General features: G+C 53.4%; 2 protein-coding genes and 1 long non-coding RNA gene across 9 annotated transcripts; 2 read left to right on the forward strand and 1 right to left on the reverse strand.

Moving 5' to 3' along the window:
• The first annotated feature begins 49 nt into the window (after positions 1-49).
• On the forward strand, positions 50-4,098 carry MRPL49 (mitochondrial ribosomal protein L49). Its single transcript, XM_082748430.1, has 4 exons — positions 50-168; positions 1,589-1,739; positions 2,559-2,683; positions 2,802-4,098. Exons 1-4 carry the CDS (start codon positions 91-93, stop codon positions 2,946-2,948), a joined length of 501 nt encoding a protein of 166 aa, XP_082604556.1. The 5' UTR covers positions 50-90; the 3' UTR covers positions 2,949-4,098.
• On the reverse strand, positions 4,011-11,574 carry SYVN1 (synoviolin 1). 7 transcript variants are annotated; one of them, XM_082748420.1, is made up of 16 exons: positions 11,222-11,574; positions 10,223-10,371; positions 9,895-9,987; positions 9,652-9,804; positions 9,461-9,509; positions 8,934-9,037; positions 7,995-8,121; positions 7,797-7,896; positions 7,646-7,711; positions 7,435-7,551; positions 7,159-7,322; positions 6,751-6,879; positions 6,505-6,657; positions 6,242-6,428; positions 5,326-5,477; positions 4,011-5,244 (listed from the first exon to the last, which is right to left on the reverse strand). In XM_082748420.1, exons 2-16 carry the CDS (start codon positions 10,352-10,354, stop codon positions 5,138-5,140), a joined length of 1,833 nt encoding a protein of 610 aa, XP_082604546.1. In that variant the 5' UTR covers positions 10,355-10,371; positions 11,222-11,574; the 3' UTR covers positions 4,011-5,137. The 7 variants fall into 7 exon arrangements, with proteins under 7 accessions (XP_082604546.1, XP_082604545.1, XP_082604548.1 ...); XM_082748419.1 differs by having other exon boundaries at positions 6,505-6,660; XM_082748422.1 differs by having other exon boundaries at positions 11,026-11,561.
• On the forward strand, positions 11,352-18,255 carry LOC309873228. The gene is made up of 2 exons (XR_014316242.1): positions 11,352-11,462; positions 17,841-18,255. It is a non-coding gene; the product is annotated as an uncharacterized lncRNA (long non-coding RNA).

Below are 18,255 nucleotides of genomic sequence, written 5' to 3' on the forward strand. Positions count from 1 at the left end.
GCGTTCTTCCGGTCCCGGGAGCGCGCCCCTGAAGGGGCGGGACCTGGCCGGTTGCGCGCGCAGAAGACCGGTGTACGGGAGAAGTTCAAGATGGCAGCGGCCATGTTCCGCGCTACGCTGAGAGGATGGAGAACCGGCGTCCAGCGGGGCTGCGGGCTACGGCAGCTGGTGAGAACGCTGAGCCTGGAGATGGGGAGGACAGGGCTCTTACTCCTGTAACAGTTACAGGAGTAACACTGTTACTCCAGGGTTACAGGAGTAACAGTGTTACTCCTGTAACCCTGGAGCTGAGATACAAGATAGAGGTAAGGTGCAAGGCCTGTAGTGCGCCTCGGTGTTTGGGGCTTAGAACCTGATTGGTGGACCATTTGGGTGAGTCAGAACTGGGAGGGGCTGCCCATCGACTCCGGCTAATTTTTTAAAAGGGATACGGTTCCACAGGGTAGTGGTCGGCCCTAGATCATTGACGACAGTAATGGGAACCTAGAGTTCATGATACACAGTCCACTCCAATCTGCTTCCCTTTTCTCGTAACCCCGGGCCTATCAGGACTCCAGGGTATCTTTTGGGAAAAGTGTCCAAAAAGAATCTTCAGGCTGGAGAATGGGAGGACAGTTTGCGGAGAGTTACCTTAGGTAGATGGTTTGCTGATGTCTTAATTTTTCCTACGTAGTAAAAGGGGGTAGTAAACTACCTAACTTGTGTCATTGTAAGAATTCAGTCAAAATACCCGTAACACATTTAGTCCATCCATTGCCTGGGGGTGTTTATATGAAGCCAGAATGTTCCAGGTAAGCGAGGGTCACAACGGGTGATTGTGAGTGGGATTATCACGATTGCTGAAAGTGCCTAATCCTGAACTAGAATATTTCAGTAGAACGTTTAGAGGAAGCTTTAAAATACTGAAAAAATTTAGTCGGTCAGACTTAGAGTAAATTGCCTTTTTTTTTTTTTTTAAGATTTTATTTATTTATTTGGGGCGCCTGGGTGGCTCAGTGGGCTAAAGCCTCTGCCTTGGCTCAGGTCATGATCCCAGGGTCCTGAGATCGAGCCTGGCATCGGGTTCTCTGCTCAGTGGGGAGCCTGCATCCCTCCCTCCCTCTCTGCCTACTTGTGATCTCTGTCGAATAAATAAATAAAATCTTATTTTTTAAGATTTTATTTATTTATTCGACAGAGAGAGACACAGTGAGAGAGGGAACACAAGCAGGGGGAGTGGGAGAGGGAGAAACAGACTTCCCGCAGAGCAGGGAGCCTGATGAGGAACTCCATCCCAGGACCCTGGGGTCATGACCTGAGCCAAAGGCAGATGCTTAATGACTGAGCCACCCTGGTGCCTTGACTATGGTTTTTGAGTCACACAGAAATCCTAAGGGGGCAAGTCCTTCAGAGTGCCTGAATTTCTTTTCTAGTCTCACCTCTATCCTGGCCGACTGAAGTGTGGGGCTTTTCTGTCTCCAGGCTTTTATTTATGCCGTTCTTTGTACCTGTAGTGCTTCCTTTTTTAACAAGTTCTGCCTCTCCTTTGATGGGTGGGTGTGTAGTGGGTGGGCTCATAGTTGTTTGTTGTTTTTGTTTTTGGCCTCAGAGCCAAACCCAGGAGCCTCCTGATTACCCCAGCTTTGTGGAGTCTGTAGATGAATACCATTTTGTGGAGCGCCTGATACCCCCTACCAGCATCCCAAAGCCACCGAAGCATGAACACTATCCCACTCCCAGTGGTTGGCAGCCACCCAGAGGTGAGCTGGGCGATCGGGATGGCTTGAGGTTTATAGGGGGAAAACTTCCTCTCCCTACTGGTCTACCTCCCCAGTTGAGGCTCTGGATTCCCCAGTGGGTTCAGGACTCGTGTTGAGGTGTCTCAGGGCTTAGCATCTGCCTCGTGTTCAAGGAAGGGCCTGGAAGGCAGCGCTGTTTTACTAGTACCCATCCATCCACACTGTCGGGATGAAGTCTTCCCATTCTGGAGAAGTGAAGCATAGAGAGAAGACCTGAAAGCTGGAACCCCCACTCCCACCCCAGTGGGCCTTGTACCATCTTTGAGAACACAGCTTGGTTGTTGGGCATTTCTGGGTTCAGATTTGACTTTGCTGTTCATTGCCAGTGTGGTCACGAGTTAGTCACTTAGCTTCTCCCATATGGAGTTTCAGCAAGATGGCGATAATCTGCTTGGTACATAAAACACTTAATACAGAGCCCGGCATGTGGTAGGTAGGTGTTCAGTGCTGTAAATCCCCGTTTCTTTGTGTCAGAGATTGCTACTAACCTCCCTGACCCAGGGGAGAAGTGCAAGGATTGGCCCCAGATGGGGATCTAAAGATATAGGGAGGCATGGCCCTAATTTTGTTTCTTCTTGAGCATCTTCTACTGCCACGCCCTGTGCTAGGCCTAGGAGGTTATCAGGGTGAAGCAGCTGGTCTTGGCTTCAATTTAGGGAAAGAGCAGGTGTTCTGACCTGAAATCGAGGTGGCTTTACCATCGGGTGCACTGAAGGGCATGAGCTGAGGGGGCATAAAGCCTGGGGAGGTCTGGCTTCTCACTGTTCTTGCATGTAATAGACCCCCCACCCGACCTGCCCTACTTGGTGCGGCGCTCTCGAATGCACAACATCCCTGTCTACAAGGACATCACACATGGCAACCGCCAGATGACTGTCATCCGGAAGGTAGAGGGGGACATCTGGGTAAGTGAGGACATGGGTCGGGGGCTGATACTAACCCTTTCGGGACCGGAGGGATGGGAGTCTTATAAGGGGATGGTCTGACCAGGCTTGATGTGTGGTCTTCCCTCTCCCTCCTCAGGCCCTGCAGAAAGATGTGGAAGATTTTCTGAGTCCACTGCTGGGGAAGACACCGGTCACCCAGGTCAATGAGGTGACAGGTACCCTGCGCATCAAGGGCTACTTTGACCAGCAGCTCAAAGCCTGGCTCCTGGAGAAGGGCTTCTGAGGGCCAGCCGAGCAGCCTGCATGATAGCATCCCCCCAAGACTAGAGTCTGGGGGGTCTCGGGAGGAGTGAGGTGGCTGTTGGAGCAACTAGGACAGGAGGTATAAATGCCAGGGCTAAGAGCTTGGGCAGGGCGCAGTCAGGGCTAAAGGGCTTCAGAGCAGGCCTCGCTCACTTTAGGGGGAATGTGACCCTCTCCACAGATGCCCGCGGCGGGGAGGGCTGCCTGCCAGTGGGGACCCTGCCTCCGGTGGAGCTCACTGGGCTCACTGGTCAGATTCTGGAGGTTGTTGACCGGTGGAAGTAACAGCCCAACCCAGTTGAGGGGCGGGTAGTGCAGAGCAGACCCAGAGTATGTGTCTTCCTTGGCCTTCACACGCTCACTGCTGCAGACGTTCTCAAGCCCTTGCTCTGGGCCAGACCTGGTTTGGTGGCGGCTGTGGAGAACACACAGGACTTGGGCGTGGTTCCTGGAGGTCTTCAGTTCCAAGTCAGGTCACCACGGGGCATAGGCATAGAGGGCCCTGGTCAGCCCCTGAACTCGTTCCTTTCACCCACGGAGAAGCCTGGGCTCCATTCTTGGGAGAGTTGGGCCTGACTGCATCTCTAGCTCCGCGATGCTGAGTGATTAGCTTGAGTTGGTGCCTCCACAAGGGGGTGCTCGGGAGCTCTCAGCAGTCGGGCAGAGCCAGCCTGCCTTCCCTGGTGGCCTGGTATCGAGGCTAGACAGCGGCTTTGCAGGAAGATGCTGGCCTTTTGCCCCTGCCTTCCCGACCCACGCCCCCAGCCCGTGAACCTTCACACTTGCCCCATCTAGGGAGCTACAAAGGTCAGAGGCCTGAGTTCCCACCCGCAAAGCCTGGCTCCCCTACTTGGCCTCGAAGGCAGGGAACTGAACTTCTCGGGGGCTCAGTTTCTTCATACGGCAAATGGGGGTAGCTCCAGAACAGTGAATGTCTTGTCTGACGAAACCCACGGCCCTGGGGATTCTCAAGTCGACAGCCCGAGCAAGCAGCAGCAGTAGCAGCCTGGCTTGCTGTTCCTGTGACACCCAGCTCCACCAGTCACTAAGGCGAGTCTTTATTTGGCTGTATATACAATTTAAGCTATTAAAATTTGTACAATATTTACAAATTAAATAATCATCTGAAATGGTCTCCAGCAACTCTTGTAACACAGAACCGAGGGGAAAAAAAAGACAAGGGCAGGCGGGCCTCAGCTCCTGTGGTCCCTACCTGGCCCAGTGCCTTTTCTAAACTGGAAAGACCAGGAGCCAGACACTCCTGCTCCTCTTTCCTAGGGTCAAGCATTCAAGTTCAAAGACAAAATTTAAGCCAAAAGACAACAGCAAGGAAGTAGTTCCAATTCTTCTGAACCCGAGAGACATTCTGTAAGTCAAGAAGTGGCCTTCCACAGATTCTGGGGCTCGCAGTGGTTCAGGAGCAGACGCACGGGCCCTCAGCCTGGCGCAAGGCTGGGCAGTGGTTGCTGGGTGAGACCAGGAATGGTCTCACTTGATAGACAGACCTCAGGGAGAAGGGGCCCTGGGGAGAGGGGCAGGGCACCTCAGTGCTGCCCCCCTGCTCCTCCAGCCCAAGGCAGGCCTTTCCCTGAGCTGGGCGGTTGCCAGTAAGACACGGAAACACCACAGGGCACGAGTGACACAGCCACCATCACAAAGGGCCTCTAGGGAGTTTAGCGTAAGAAAAGGGACAGCAGTACCAATCTTGGTGGGTGGCCCAGGGAGCAAGTTCCTGGCCTGCCTCCAGGCCCTTAAGTTCACACATGGGATCGGGGCGCTAATACTGTTTAGCACGAAAGCGACTTCACAAACACACACACACACACACACACACACAGGTAGGCCTTGGAGGGGCTGCCCCTTCTCCCAGAGAGAGCTTCTCTGAGACTGCCTTCCTGCCTTCACGGCCCCAGCAGAACAGGCTGAAGGGTGGGGGAGGGAGGCTGGAAGGGACCCGAGATCCCCAAGGCTGCCCGGGACTGGAAGGGCTGGAGTCAACTGGGGCCTCAGGCGTCTTTCCACTTGGCCTAGGGGATGCCTCCTCCTTTCTCTCAGAGCTGGGGGTCGGTACTCCCTGGTGCACACGGAGAGGGAGCGGGCACTTGGTGGCGGGACGTGTTACATTAGGGCCGCCCGAGAGAGGGGAGGCAGGGGAGGGCCGGGGTAATGTCAGTGGGCGACGGGGGACTCCAGCTTCTGCAGGCGGCGGCGGCGGAGCTCCGCTGCATCAGGCTCCCCGTCCTCAGGCAGCTCCTCCGTGCCCAGTGACTCAGGAGCTGCGGACAGAGTTCAGAAGTGGAACCCAGAGAAGTTCCTTCCCCACTCCCCAGCCCAACCCCCAGGCTGACCGAGACTACCTGGAGGCTTTTCAGGCTCAGGGGCTGGTGGGGAGGCCCCAGGGGAGGGGGTGGTGGTCTCAGAGCTGGGGATGCTGGTGGGGGAGGCAGCAGTGACCACCGCAGGGGCCGTCTCCTCAGTGGGGCTGACTGAGGCAGCAGGTCGGGGGGGCCTGGGAAGAGAAGGAGGAAGGGGCAGGTGAGGCCTTGACATCCTGGCACGACTGGGCAGATTTGTCTGCCCCTTATGAGCCCTGCAGGGTAGCATCAGCGCTGAGGGACGTCTGAGGCCCAAGGGAACAGCAGACACAGGCGAGCGCATGCTGTGGGAGTCCTCGTGGGCCCACACCGCAGATGTGCCATAAGCCACCTGCCGGCGAGCACTGGTGGTAGCCTTGTTCGCTCTGAGACTGCGGGGTGCCAGGCTCCAAGGGACACCCGCAGACTTTCCCCTGAATAAAACCCCACTCAAATCTCTGACTCCAGTGCCCCGCCAGGCCTGTGCCATCACCCCCGCGTGCTGGGCTCTCTGCACGTGACCTGTGGGTGGGACTTATTCAAATAAGGCGAGAGTGGTCTCGGGGCAAGCGAGTGGTGGGACCAGGACCTGAACTTAGGACAGGCTGGTTCTAGGGGCCTTTATATTTGCTGACTCAGATCAGGGCCACTGGTTCTCAGGCACAGGGTCACCACTTGGGAGAAGGGCCCCGTGATGAACGAAAGCACTGAGAATTAGGAGTCGTCCGATTTTAGAAAAACCTGAAGGAGCGGGATTTGAAGTCCACGCTCTACTAACCGTCAGCCCTCCTGAGACCCAGGCAGGCCTCCTGCAGCAAGAGGACAGAGGCCTTGAGAACCTGGAGCCCCTGGTCTGCCTACAGATAGGTGGGCCGAGGCAACCCCGGCCGGGGGCCCTCCGTGGGGGCCGCGGACGTACCCCAGGGAGGCGAGCACGGTGAGGTACTGGTTGATCTGCAGCATCGCGGCGTCCAGCAGCGTGTGGATGTTGCGCAGGCTCTGCAGCCGGGCCTCCAGGTGCTGCCGCTCGTGGCCTTCCAGGGCCCGCAGCTCCTCCGGGGTCAGCCCGGCAAAGCCCGCGGGGGGCACGGGCATGGGGGGGAAGGCTGGAGAGAGGCCGAGGCTCAGCCTGGGTCCCACCGACCCCTCCTCCCCATCAACCCCGCCTGCGGCTCGGCTTACCAAAAGGCGGAGGCAGCGGCACGCCCATCCAGGGGGGCGGGAAGGGGAAGCCTGGGGCGGGGCCGGCTTCGGGGGCAGGGGCGGAGCCAGGGGCTGGGGCCGGGGCCGCAGCAGCCCCTGTGGTTGTGGCGGCTCCACTGGGCCGAGGAAGGGCTGCTGAAGGGTAAGAACAGTTTGGAGAGTGTTAAGAGGCCTCCGCTTCCATTCCTCCCACCCCTTGGCTGTCGCAGTCCCGGAGAGACTCACCTGCACTGGTGGATGGAGGGGCCCCGGCCTCTCCTGAGCTGGGGGGAGGTGGGACAGGTGGGAAGGGGCCCATCGGGGGCCACAGCGGGAACATGCCTGGAGGAAAGGGAGGCAGGAGGCCCTGGGGGACTGCAGAGAGAGAACAGGGTAGTGGGAAAAGATCCAAGTGAGAAAGATGCAAGTCACACCCAAGGGGCTGGGTGTTAGGAACCCTATCTTTGCTCCCAAGGGCCCGTCTGAACTCAGCACTGATGACCCATGACTACGAGCCATGTGATGTCTCTTCCTATGACCCCCTTCCCTGCCCAGACTGAGCTCCTCGAGGACAGGGAGTCTGATTCACCTCGTGTTTCCCATACCCAGCTCAGAACAGGGTGTGCTGAATGGCCAGATGAGGGGGCCACTCACAGTTGGGGGGCTGCGGCAGGAGTGGTGGGGGGTGAGCGGCCGGCTGTGGCCCCTGCTCAGCAGGCTCCGGGGGCACAGGTGACTGGGTCGGCAGTGATGCACGGAGAACGTCCATGCGGCAGGTGGGGCAGGTCTGCTGCCGCTGGAACCAGGAGCGCAGGCAGCTAAGGGCATGAAGATAAGGCGATGGTCTGCAGATCCCCGGGGGGGCAGCCTTCCAGAGCCTTCCAGAGCCTCTCCCCCAATGTCCGGCTTCCTGGGCACCGCCCCCCCCACCTGGTGTGGAAAATGTGGTTGCAGGGCAATCTCTTGGCCCCCGTCACCATCTCTTCTCGGCAGATGATGCAGACGTTGTCCATTGCCTGGAGTTCCTCTGGGGTGGCATCTGGATACCTAGTGAGGACAGGCCAAGGCTAGGTCAAGACCAGAGGCGGAGTCGGGGGAACCAGGGGCAGAGCTCGGGACGGCAGCCGTCCAGCCCACTTACAGTGTGTTCATGTTACGGATGGCGCGGCGGGACATGATGGCATCCGTCACAGCCTTCTTGAATTGCCTGCAAGACCACGTGCGGTGAGCGCTGGGTGAAGGGGGGAGGATCAGGTGTGGGACCGGTAGAGGGAGGGCTGGGCTGGGCTTACCTCATGGCCAGGTACATGGGCCGGATGGCAAAGAGAGGGAAGGTGTGCACCTTGATCATGATAGTCATGAAAGCCATGTACAGCAAAACCTTGATGAAGCCTGGGGGCAAGGAGAAGTGCAGAGAGCAGCAGTCACAGGGCCTGGGAGGCAGGGCCGGGGACGCTGGTTCCAGTCCAGGAGGCCCAGGCTCTTCTCACCTGTGAACAGCTCCGTGTAGAGCATGTACACGGCCTTATTGTCCCAGGGGTTCTCGCTCTGGAGGTCCACGGAGTGCAGGACGTACTTGATGAAGATGGTGAGGACCATAGTCATCAGGATGGCGTACTGCGGGAGGGGGCGGGGACGTCAGCACACGGCGCCCCCTGGCGGCAGCCACACACGGCTGGGGCCGGGCGTCTGCAGGGCAGAGCGCAGGGATGGGCAGGGACGCGTCACCCCTCAGCTCCTCCACTCCCCGGCTGCTGGGACTTCTGGTGACTCACCAGACCTCTCTAACCCTGGCAGCGTGTCTGTCCAATGACAGAATTAACTGTCCCTTTCTTTTCTTTTTTTTTTCCTAAGATTTTATTCATTTATTTGGCAGAGATCACAAGTAGACAGAGAAGCGGGCAGAGAGAGAGGGGGAAGCAGGCTCCCCACTGAGCAGAGAGCCCGAAGCGATGCGGGCTCCTTCCCAGCAGCCTGGGACCATGACCCGAGAGCCGAAGGCAAAGGCTTTAACCCACTGAGCCACCCAGGCGCCCCCTTAACTGTCTCTTTCTAACGACATTCCTTTGCCGACGAAAAGCCACAGGTTGAGTGCTCGGCACAGGGTCTAGCGTCCAAGTGAGCGCTCAACCAGTGGGAACGTTGGCACCGAGCACCCCTCCTCACCCCGCTGTTCGTCAGGCTCATTCCTGCGGTGGGCAGTAGCCCACTCCTCGGGCCACAACGTCCAGAAGGCCCTCCCAGGGCGCCAGGTTGGAGCTGCTCCTCCCCATGCGCCTCCCTCCACGCTTTCCTGTTCTCCTGGGTGTGCGTGTGTACAAGGCAAGAGCTGATGCTGACTGACGGCAAGCCCGGCCCCAGAACAGGTGCTCGGGAGGGGTCTGTTGGGTTATTCGAGGCACGTTCGGTGCTACCTCCGGCAGTTTTACCTCAAAGCCAAACACCAGCTGCACAGAGGCCCCGCGGGTCAGGATGCTGTGATAGGCGTGGCTGACGAAGAGGAAGTCCAGGGTACCAAGGAGGAACATGAGGGCTGTGGGGACCCCCCCAAATGGGGGATTGGTGGGGTCAGCACCGGGCCTGATGGCCACCTCCTGCTTCAAGACCCCACCCTCCGGCCCACCATGGCCCTAGCCACTAGTCAGGCGCCACACTCCACTGACCCCAGCCCCCTGGGAACTGCAGCTTTGCCTAGGAGGGTATTAGAGCGGCCCGAGCTCCAGGTGAGGAGGCCAAGGGCTTCGGGGCTGGGCAGCTGAGGAGCCCTGGGGTGGAACAGGACAGAGGTGATGCAAATTAACTTCCAAATTTATCTTTCCTGTACAGCTGTGGGTCAAGGGGGATGCCTGTGCTCTAGGGTACAGGACCACGGTTAGTGACTTGTCGTGTTCCGATCGTCCACAGAGCCTCTCGTCCCTCCAGCTCCCTCCTCGTCCCTCCCAGGGATCTCACTCACAGACAATGCGGCAGTGAAAGAGCCAGGAGATGTTGGGGCTGCGTTCCATCTGAGGCAGAGCAGAAAAGGGGCCCATCAGGAAGGCCGGGGCTTACCCCACATCCCCAAGCCGGACTTCACTGCCCAAGCCCACCCACCAAGCCAATCCCTGGCTCCCATCTGCTCCGGAGAACGCCCTCAACCCAACTCACAAAGTCCACACGGTCCTCAGCCAGCCAGTGAAAACACTTGAGGAAGAGAAGGAGGGTGAAGAGTGCAACAAAGCGGGGGCTGAAGTCGTCCCGAAACACGGTGAAGGCCAGACAAGTCTCAGTGACAGCATACCAGGAACGTTCCAGAAGGTGCTGGGGGGTGGACAAGGAATGATGAGGACCTCAAGACACTCTGCTTGTCCAGCTCCCTGCCCCTCGCTTTTGGAGTCAAGAACATCTTACCTCCATCTCTGCTGCCCTCAGCTGTCCAAAGAACACCTTGCCCATCACTTTGCCCAAGAGAAAGACAAGGACAAAGGCCTGGATGTAGAGGACCTAGGAGTGAGAATAAGCTATGGTTTGAGGTCACTTTCTGCTCTGCTATGTCTGGGGCTCCTCATTTGGGAACCTCCCCCAATGTCCCCATCCCAATTAATTAAAAGGCAGGCAGCTAGTGGGCTACTTGGCCTTTCTCCCACTTACCTGACCTCTAACTCCGCCCCCCCCCACCTCAAGCGGACTCCACCTCCCCGCCCAGGGAGATTCCCCCCACCCTGAGCCCTGAACTCACTGCCATACTGGGGCTGGACTTGGTCAAGTACACCACAGTGGGGTAGAACTGGTGCTTGAGGTAGTAGGCATGAGCCACCACGGCCCCGGTCAGCGCCAGGCTGGCCGCCATCATCACTGCGGTGCGGAACATTGCCCTGGCCTGGAGACCTGCGTGGGGAAAGGGAAGGAATCACCTGTGTGATGCGTACACCGTGCAAACCCAGCCCCCCGCCCGACACGCAGTGTCACCAAATAGGAGTGGGGAAAAAAAAAAACCCCAAACCCGCCTCGCCTCACCCTCACAATCATGACGCCAAGAACAGCATACGCGCCCCTATTTTACAAATAAGAAAATGGAGGCTCAAGGGGGGTTAAGTGAGCCCACTGACGCAAGGTCTGGAGCCTGGGTCAGTCTTGTTTCAAATCTAGGGTTTTCCACGCCGCCTGCCAAGCCGCCGCCTCTAGGGAGGCACGAGGAGAAGCAAACGTGCTGCAGGAGAGGGAACCGCTACCACGGCCTCTAAAGTGAAGATGATGGGGAGGATGCACACGCAGAAACCTCCAGAAGCAGGAAAGTGCCGCCTGGATCAGGAGAAGCCAGGCGCTGGGGGGCGCAGGTGGGCAGGCGACAGCGCCGGTGACAGCTCGGCCAGGGTGGGCAGCGGCCACGCGCGCCCCGCGGGAGCGGGCAGGATACGTCAGCCTGGAACCCTGGCGTCCCCCCCCAACCCCCGGGGCAATGTCCACTCGGGGGCAGCGGAGAAACGGCCGATCGCCGGGATGCAGCGGCGACACGGAGAGGGACCCGGGACGCCCCCGCACCTGTGATCGCCAGGAGCAGCGAGCGTCGCAGGCGGGGCCCGGCCTCTGAAGAGCGGCCGCGCGGGCGCCTGAGGTCCACCACCAGCTGACAAGCCGCGAGCGGGGCTCAGGGGGCGCGCCGACCCCGGATCCCTCAAGGGGAGGGCCCAGGTCCCGACTCCCAACCACAACCCGGGCCCGACCCCGGCCGACTCACCAGGAGCCCAGCGCCGCGAGCCCGCTCGATCCCCGCAACTGCGGAGGCGGCTCCGGTTAACAACACTGCCCACCCCCTGCGAGCCGGAACTTCGGGAGTGAGACACCTCACTTCCGGCGTGGCGCCGAGTGGGTCGTACCAAGTGCACCCTTCCGTTGGCCGCACCGCGCACCCTCCGTGGGGCCGACAGCGGTGGCCCCACCACTGTACCCAGGCGTCGCGCCCACGGCCGGAGCAAGAGGTGCGAGAGGTGGTCGCAGCGGAATAGGGCAGCCCGGCAGGTGGCTGGAGTCCCCCGACTATTAGTCCCAGATGGTATCGTCTCCGTCTCTGAGTGGACACAGCCTAGAGGAGGACTCTGGCTCTCAGGGAGGGGAGGAAGGTGGGGCTTTGTGCGGGCCGTACCATTTTGGGGGGGGGGAGTGTGCCAGGGACCGACATTACGGGCTTAAGAGAAATAAAATGTCTTAGAGTCTCACTCCAGAAGATTTCACAGCAAATCAGATGCTTTCCTGGAGAACTAGGTTCAGAAAAGAAAAATTTGCTCCTTCATGATCACCCCCAAATTGTGTGGGAGTGTGTTGGGTCCCCGTGGCTGCTGCTAATTGGCCGAGATAGAGTTACGCGGACCAATAAGAAAAAGGAAAGAGACTGGCCGGCCTATGGAGAGAGCGTAGCAGGTGAGCGGTTGCTAGGCGCTAAAGGTAGCGTTGCCTAGGTCTAGGTTCGAGCCCGGTGGGCGGACAGCTGGCTGGGAGGGGTGGGGTGCAGGGGGGTACAGTCCGTGGGCGGGTGATCTGTGTCTGCCCAAGGCGAACGTTTGCTGCGCCACAAAAGAGAGGCGCAAGCTGTTGTGTCTAGGACTAAGAAGGCAGATCTTTAACACCGGCTGATTTGGAATAGTGTTCTATGCAAAGGGCTCGACTTCAGTTTCCCTGTGCCTACAGCTCTGCCTTGTATCTGTCCGCTCCCCGGCCATAACCGCAGCTACAACAGGTCTTGAGCTGCGCATTATTTCAGTTTGTGTCTCAATCGCAGCCAAACCAGTCTGCTCATTGACAGAATGAAGCCAGTACACCCAATTTGTATCTTGCATTTCTTCCGTCTCGGGTAGCAATCAGTCACCAAAGCGTATGGGCTACGAGGTGCCATTCTCATTTTGTACGTGGATTAATGGAGGTTCAGAGGTTTAACAAGACCTGTTCCTGGATTGGCGTTGGGTCTGTCTGACGCTAAATTCCCATCCTGTTGGCCTCAGCCACCTTCATCATCTCCTGAATTGGCCTGACAAGTTTAGCCTGTAACCTGTTACAGAGTTGGCTCCCCGACAAGGCCATGTGTTACTTTCTAGTGACTGCATCCAGCGGTCAACTTTCCCTTCTTGCCTGACTCGACCTCTCTCCCAAGAAGTCTCATACCTGAGATTCTGTGATCCCACAGGCCTCTGCTTTTCTTCCTGGCTGTGCATCCTCTCCTCTGTCTGTCCTATCTCGTCTGTCCTAGATATTGGTGTCCATATTGGTCCCTTCTGTTTGTTTTCTCTGCATAATGCCCTCTGCTCCTGTGGACTCCATACTCCCACCCAGGTGCTGATGACTCCCAGGTCTGGTCTCCAGCTGAAATATCTATTTTTTTTTTTTTTTTTTAATTTTAGTGTTCGTAGTCCTCCACCCCTGCCCTGGCTTCAGAAACCTGGGCATCTTGTTCATCCTCTCCCTTTCCCATCTGTCCCCACACCCAAACTGGTAATTAAATCATTTATTCAGTTGTCTGCAAACCTGTCAGATGCAGCCTGTTCTAGGAACTCAGGATATCAGTGAACATAATGATAATCTCTGCCTTTGTGAAGTTTTACCTTGGTGGGTGTGATGGATGATAAACCAGATACATGATATAAGGGAATTCACTACTGTGCTGGGAGGTAATAAGTAGGTAATAAGAGCTGTAGGCAAAACAAGAGGGGAATGAAGGAGATCAGGAGTGTGGTGGGGCTCCTTGAAGCAGGTTGCAGTGTAAGTGAGAAGCTAAACAAAGACTTGAAGGAGGAAGGGGCATGAGCCAAAGGGACCCCTGGGTAAAGAGTCACCGTTGGTGAAGAGTGGACCTGTCCTGGGTTGTTGGGAGGAGGTGAGTATGGCTGGAGTGGAAATAGCAAAAGGGTAAGTGGGAGGAGGAGGAAGAACCAGATGGCATTAGCCATTATAAGGACTTTGGCTTTTACTTTGAATGACAGGAGGAGCCATTGGGGGTGCTGAATGGAGGTGGCGGGCCCTCTTCTTAGGTCTAAAAGGATCACCCTAACACCTCTGTTATTGAATGAGCTAGGGGGAGGGGAGGAGGGAGAGGGAAAAGCAGACTCCCCACTGAGCAGGGAGCCCAATGGAGGGCACCTCAGTGGCTCAGTTGGTTAAGCATCTGACCTCGGCTCAAGTCATGATCTCAGAGTCCTGGGATAGAGACTGGAGTCATGCTCCCAGCTCAGCAGGGAGTCTGCTTCTCCCTCTCCCTCTGCCCCTCCGCCATCCACACTCTGTCTCTCACTCAAATAAATAAAATCTTTAAAAATTTTTTTTAAAAAAATTTATTTATTTGACACACACACAGAGAGAACAAGTAGGCAGAGAGGCAGGTGGGGGTGGGGGGAAGCAGGCTCCCTGCTAAGCAGAGGGCCAGATGCGGGGCTCCATCCCATGGCCTTGAGATTATAACCTGAGCTGAAGGCAGAGGCTTAACCCACTGAGCTATCCAGGTGTCCTTCAAATAAATAAAATCTTAAAAACAAACAAACAAACAAACAAACAAACCCAAAGCCAGGAATCTGTTAGGACTTCCTGAACCGTATAAATGGCATGTATGAAAAATGCAAGCTAACATTACAATAATGGTAAAAGACTGAGCACTTTCCCTCTAAGACTGGATACAAGAAAAAAATGTCCACACTTGTCGCTTCTATTCAGTATTATACTGAAAGTTTTAGTCAGGGTATTTAGGCAAGAAAATAAATAAAAACCATCTAGTTGGAAAAGAAGAAATAAAAGTATCTCTATTTGCAAATGACAGGATCTTGTATGTAGAAAATCCTAAGGAATCCATCAAAAAATAGTAAATGAGTTCCCCAAGGTTGCAGGATAGAAACCAATGTGTAAAAATCAATTGTAGTTTTATTCACTAGCAATGAACAATCCACAAATGAGATCAAGAAAATTCCATTCACAATGCACCAAAAAGAATAAAATCCTTATAAATAAATTGAACAAGAGAAGTGTAAGACTGGTACACTGAATATTACAAAATATTGTTGATAGAAATTAAAAATCTAAATAAATTGAGAAACATCTCATATGTATGGATTATAGGACTTAATATTGGTGGATGGCATCGTCCTCAAAATTGATCTAAATTAAATTCAGCTAGTCCCTGTCAAAATCCCTGTTGCCTTCAGTGCAAAAATTGACAAGATGATCTTCAAATTCATCTGCAAATGCATGAGACCCAGAATAGAGAAAATGCTCTTGAAGAGGAAGAAGAAGGCTGGAGTGCTCATACCTCCTGATTTTAAAACTTAGTACCAAGCCACAATAATCAAGATTATGTAGTACTGATAAGAGGATAGACAAATAAAGTAATGGAGTAGAATTAAAAGTCCAGAAATAAACACAAATATTTATAGTCAATTGATTATCAACAAGGGTGCCAACACGATGCAGTGGGAGAGAATTAGTCTTGTCAGCAAATGGTGCTGGGAACCCTACCTCACGCCATACACCAAAAATTAGCTCAAAATGGATCAAAGGCCTAAATGTAAGACCTAAAACTATGAAAGTCTTAGGGAAAAAAACAGGCATAAATCTTCATGACCTTGGGTTAGATAATGGTTTTTTGGATATGACAACAAAAGCACAGCAATGTAAGGAAAACTAGATAAATTGGACATCATGAAAATTTAGAACTTCTGTGCTTCAAAAGAAACCATCAGGAAATTGAAGAGACAACTCACAGAATAAGAAAAAAATTTTTCAGATCATATATTTGATAAAAGACTTGTATCTAGCATATAAAAAGAATTCTTAAAACTCAATTCAAAAGACAACACAATTCAAAAATGGCAAAGGAATTGAACAGAAATTTCTTCAGAGAAGAAAAGGCCAATAGATACATGAAGGAGATGCAAATCCAAACCACAAGGAGATCACTTCACATCCCTTAGGATGGTTACAATAAAAAAGACACAAAAAGAACAACCATGACAACTATAAGCAAGGATGTGGAGATACTGGTACCTCGTGCGTTTCTGGCAGGAAATCTCAGCTCTCCTGCAAATTGACCTAAAATTTCAATGTAAATCAAAAGACTTTTTCATGGAACTTAAGAGTTTATTTTAAAATGTACATATATGTGGGGATGCCTGGATGGCTCAGTTGGAAGAGTGTGTGACTCTTGACCTTGGGGTTGTGAGTTCGAGCCCCACATTGGGTGTAAAGATTACGATAGAAAACAAACAAACAGCGGTGCCTGCATGGCTCAGTGGGTTAAGCCTCTGCCTTCGGCTCAGGTCATGATCTCAGGGTCCTAGAATCAAACCCCGCGTCAGGCTCCAGACTCAGCGAGGAGTCTGCTTGAGATTTCTTTCTCTCCACTCTCTTTGCCCCTCCCTCCTGCTCTCTCTCTCTCTCCAAATAAATAAAATATTTTAAAAAAGAAGAAAAAAACCCTCTTCCTTTCCTAAGCTGGTGGAGGATACATAGATGGGTCTACATTTTTTTTTAAGATTTTATTTTTCAGCAATCTCTACACCACACATGGGGCTCGAAACCACAACCTTGACATCAAGAGTTATGTGTCCCACTGACTAAGTCATCCAGGCACTCCTACATTTTTCTCTTTTTGTAGTCTGTAATAGTTCTTTACATAGTAAGAATGAGGTAAGTCTCCATATCCTGATGCAGAAAAATTTCTCATTTTATTAGGTTAAAAAGTAACTCCCAGAATAATGTTAGAAGTATGGCCTCATTGATATAAAGAAAAAATAAACCCTCTGTGTGTATTTATAAACACATTATATATTACATGCACCTATTGACAAAGAATACACTTTTAAAAGGGACACCGAGGGGTGCCTGGGAGGCTCAGTCTGTTAAGCATCCGGCTCTTGATCTCAGCTCAGGCCTTGATTTCAGGGTCGTGAGTTCAAGCCCCATGTTGGGCTCCATGCTGGGCATGGAGCCTACTTAAAGAAAAAAAGAAAAATAAATAAAGGGCACATCTCTAGGGAAAAGAGGAGGAGGTGGGATGGGGGGAGGAGTGTTGCAATGAGAGATGGCTGTTTTGCCCTGCAGGCTTATGAGCAGCTTAAAACCATATGAAAGAATATATTCATCTATTACTTGTATAACTATTTATAAAATGATTTTGAGGATTTCAATGAGTCAAAAAAAAAAATGTAGATACCCCATGACCCAGCAATTTCAATTCTAGGAATCCATCTTGACAAAGAATTCCCCAAAGTGCAGTTTATAATAGAGAAAATTTAGAAACAACCTACATGCCCATCAATAGGCCAATGATGAAATTTATATAACCAAAGAGCAGAACGGTTACGGTAGCAACTAAAATTCATCTAACCCATCCTGGCAAGGTAGACGACATTACTTCTCTCATTTTATAGGTGAGGAAACCGAGGCTCAGAGAACTTGGGCCACTGGACCAGTCACTTAGTATCAAAGTAGTAGGACACAGGGTTTGAACGCGGGTCTATCTGATTCCATAATCATTCACCTTGACCACCGTGTCTCCTAAACGCAGGCATTAAGAAGGATGAGTTTACATCAATGTAAAAGTGGTCTATTCTATGTTATTGTGAAAAAAGATTGTAAAATGGTTATACAGTAAGATTTCAATTTTGTGAACTGAAAAAAAAATTACTCTGAAAATATCTGCAAGAATATTCACCAACTGTGATGGGTGGTTGCGTGGGTGGAAGGTGGAGAGAGGATTAGATCTGTGTTATGGGATGTGTTTGGAATTTCTGTAAGGTTTGAGTTTTTCACCAAGAAAGGGGATTCCTTTCATAAGCAGAAAAAGATTTTAAAAATAAGGGCAGCAGCAATCCTGGGTTGCTGGGAGCTGCGTGGCAGGGTTAGCCTGAAACTTCGTCGAGGAGGGCACCATTGGCATTCTGGAGGGCAAACAGCCTTCAGACCAGAGATCTGAGCTGCCTGCCCATAGGCACATCTGGCCTGTGGTTGAGTTTCATTTGCCCCATACGGCACTGACAATTTTTTATCAATTAGTTGTCATTGCTTAAAAGGTGTAAGATTTCGCATAAGAAGTAAGGATGTCTGGCTCCTCCAGGAAACTTGACCCGTCGGGCCCACTTCCGGGTTACAGCTGCTTGGATGGGGCCAGCGGCCAAGGTCACTGCTGCTCATTATCTGTCCCAGCTCTGTGGGCATTTAGCTTTGTTCCTTGGGACACGTGTTGAAATGAGGCATTCTTGGCACTCCTTGAGAAGCCATGCCCACTCCTCCGTTCAGCTGGGTATTGGCTCCAGAGGCACATTTCAGGAATTTGTCCCATCATTTATCTGACATACGTTTATGACATTCTGTTTCTTCTCTAGACTAGGTCCATGCCGGTGTGAAAATTAAGAAAAGGAAACTTCGCTGAGAATGGAGCCAGGAGGCCGGCAGGGGGCGCTCTCGGGCCCGGCGCTAGCTGTCCACCGCAGACCCAACCGGAAAAGGCAAGTGGTTACCCCTGTACTCTCCAAGCGAGGGTCAGGGAAATTTCTTCTTGCCCCAGCAACAGCCCAGCCAACGACAGACAGAGCTCAGCCATTGAGAAGCGACCGCACTTCAAGCTCCCAATTTACTCCAATGGACTTTGAGTTTGTAACCCCCAACTCCCCCCTTTCCTCTATAAAAGAGTGGTCCTCTCCTGGGGTCAGGGACTTGCTGGTGGTTTTGCTGGAGGTTGCTTGTCCCCCGTTGTAATTCTCAGTGATTGCTGAATAAACCCGTCCTCTGCTGGGAAAA

This window comes from Mustela nivalis (genome assembly GCF_964662115.1).
Source record: "Mustela nivalis genome assembly, chromosome: 9".
NCBI lineage: Eukaryota > Metazoa > Chordata > Mammalia > Carnivora > Mustelidae > Mustela > Mustela nivalis.

Coding starts and splice junctions, on each gene's coding strand:
- MRPL49 (XM_082748430.1), top strand. CDS start 91: ATGGCAGCGGCCATGTTCCGCGCTACGCTGAGAGGATGGAGAACCGGC. Junction 169..1,588: donor GCTGCGGGCTACGGCAGCTG/GTGAGAACGCTG, acceptor TTTTGGCCTCAG/AGCCAAACCCAGGAGCCTCC. Junction 1,740..2,558: donor TGGTTGGCAGCCACCCAGAG/GTGAGCTGGGCG, acceptor TGCATGTAATAG/ACCCCCCACCCGACCTGCCC.
- SYVN1 (XM_082748419.1), bottom strand. CDS start 10,354: ATGTTCCGCACCGCAGTGATGATGGCGGCCAGCCTGGCGCTGACCGGG. Junction 5,478..6,241: donor ACCGTGCTCGCCTCCCTGGG/GTACGTCCGCGG, acceptor TTCTCTTCCCAG/GCCCCCCCGACCTGCTGCCT. Junction 5,245..5,325: donor TGAGCCTGAAAAGCCTCCAG/GTAGTCTCGGTC, acceptor CTCTGTCCGCAG/CTCCTGAGTCACTGGGCACG.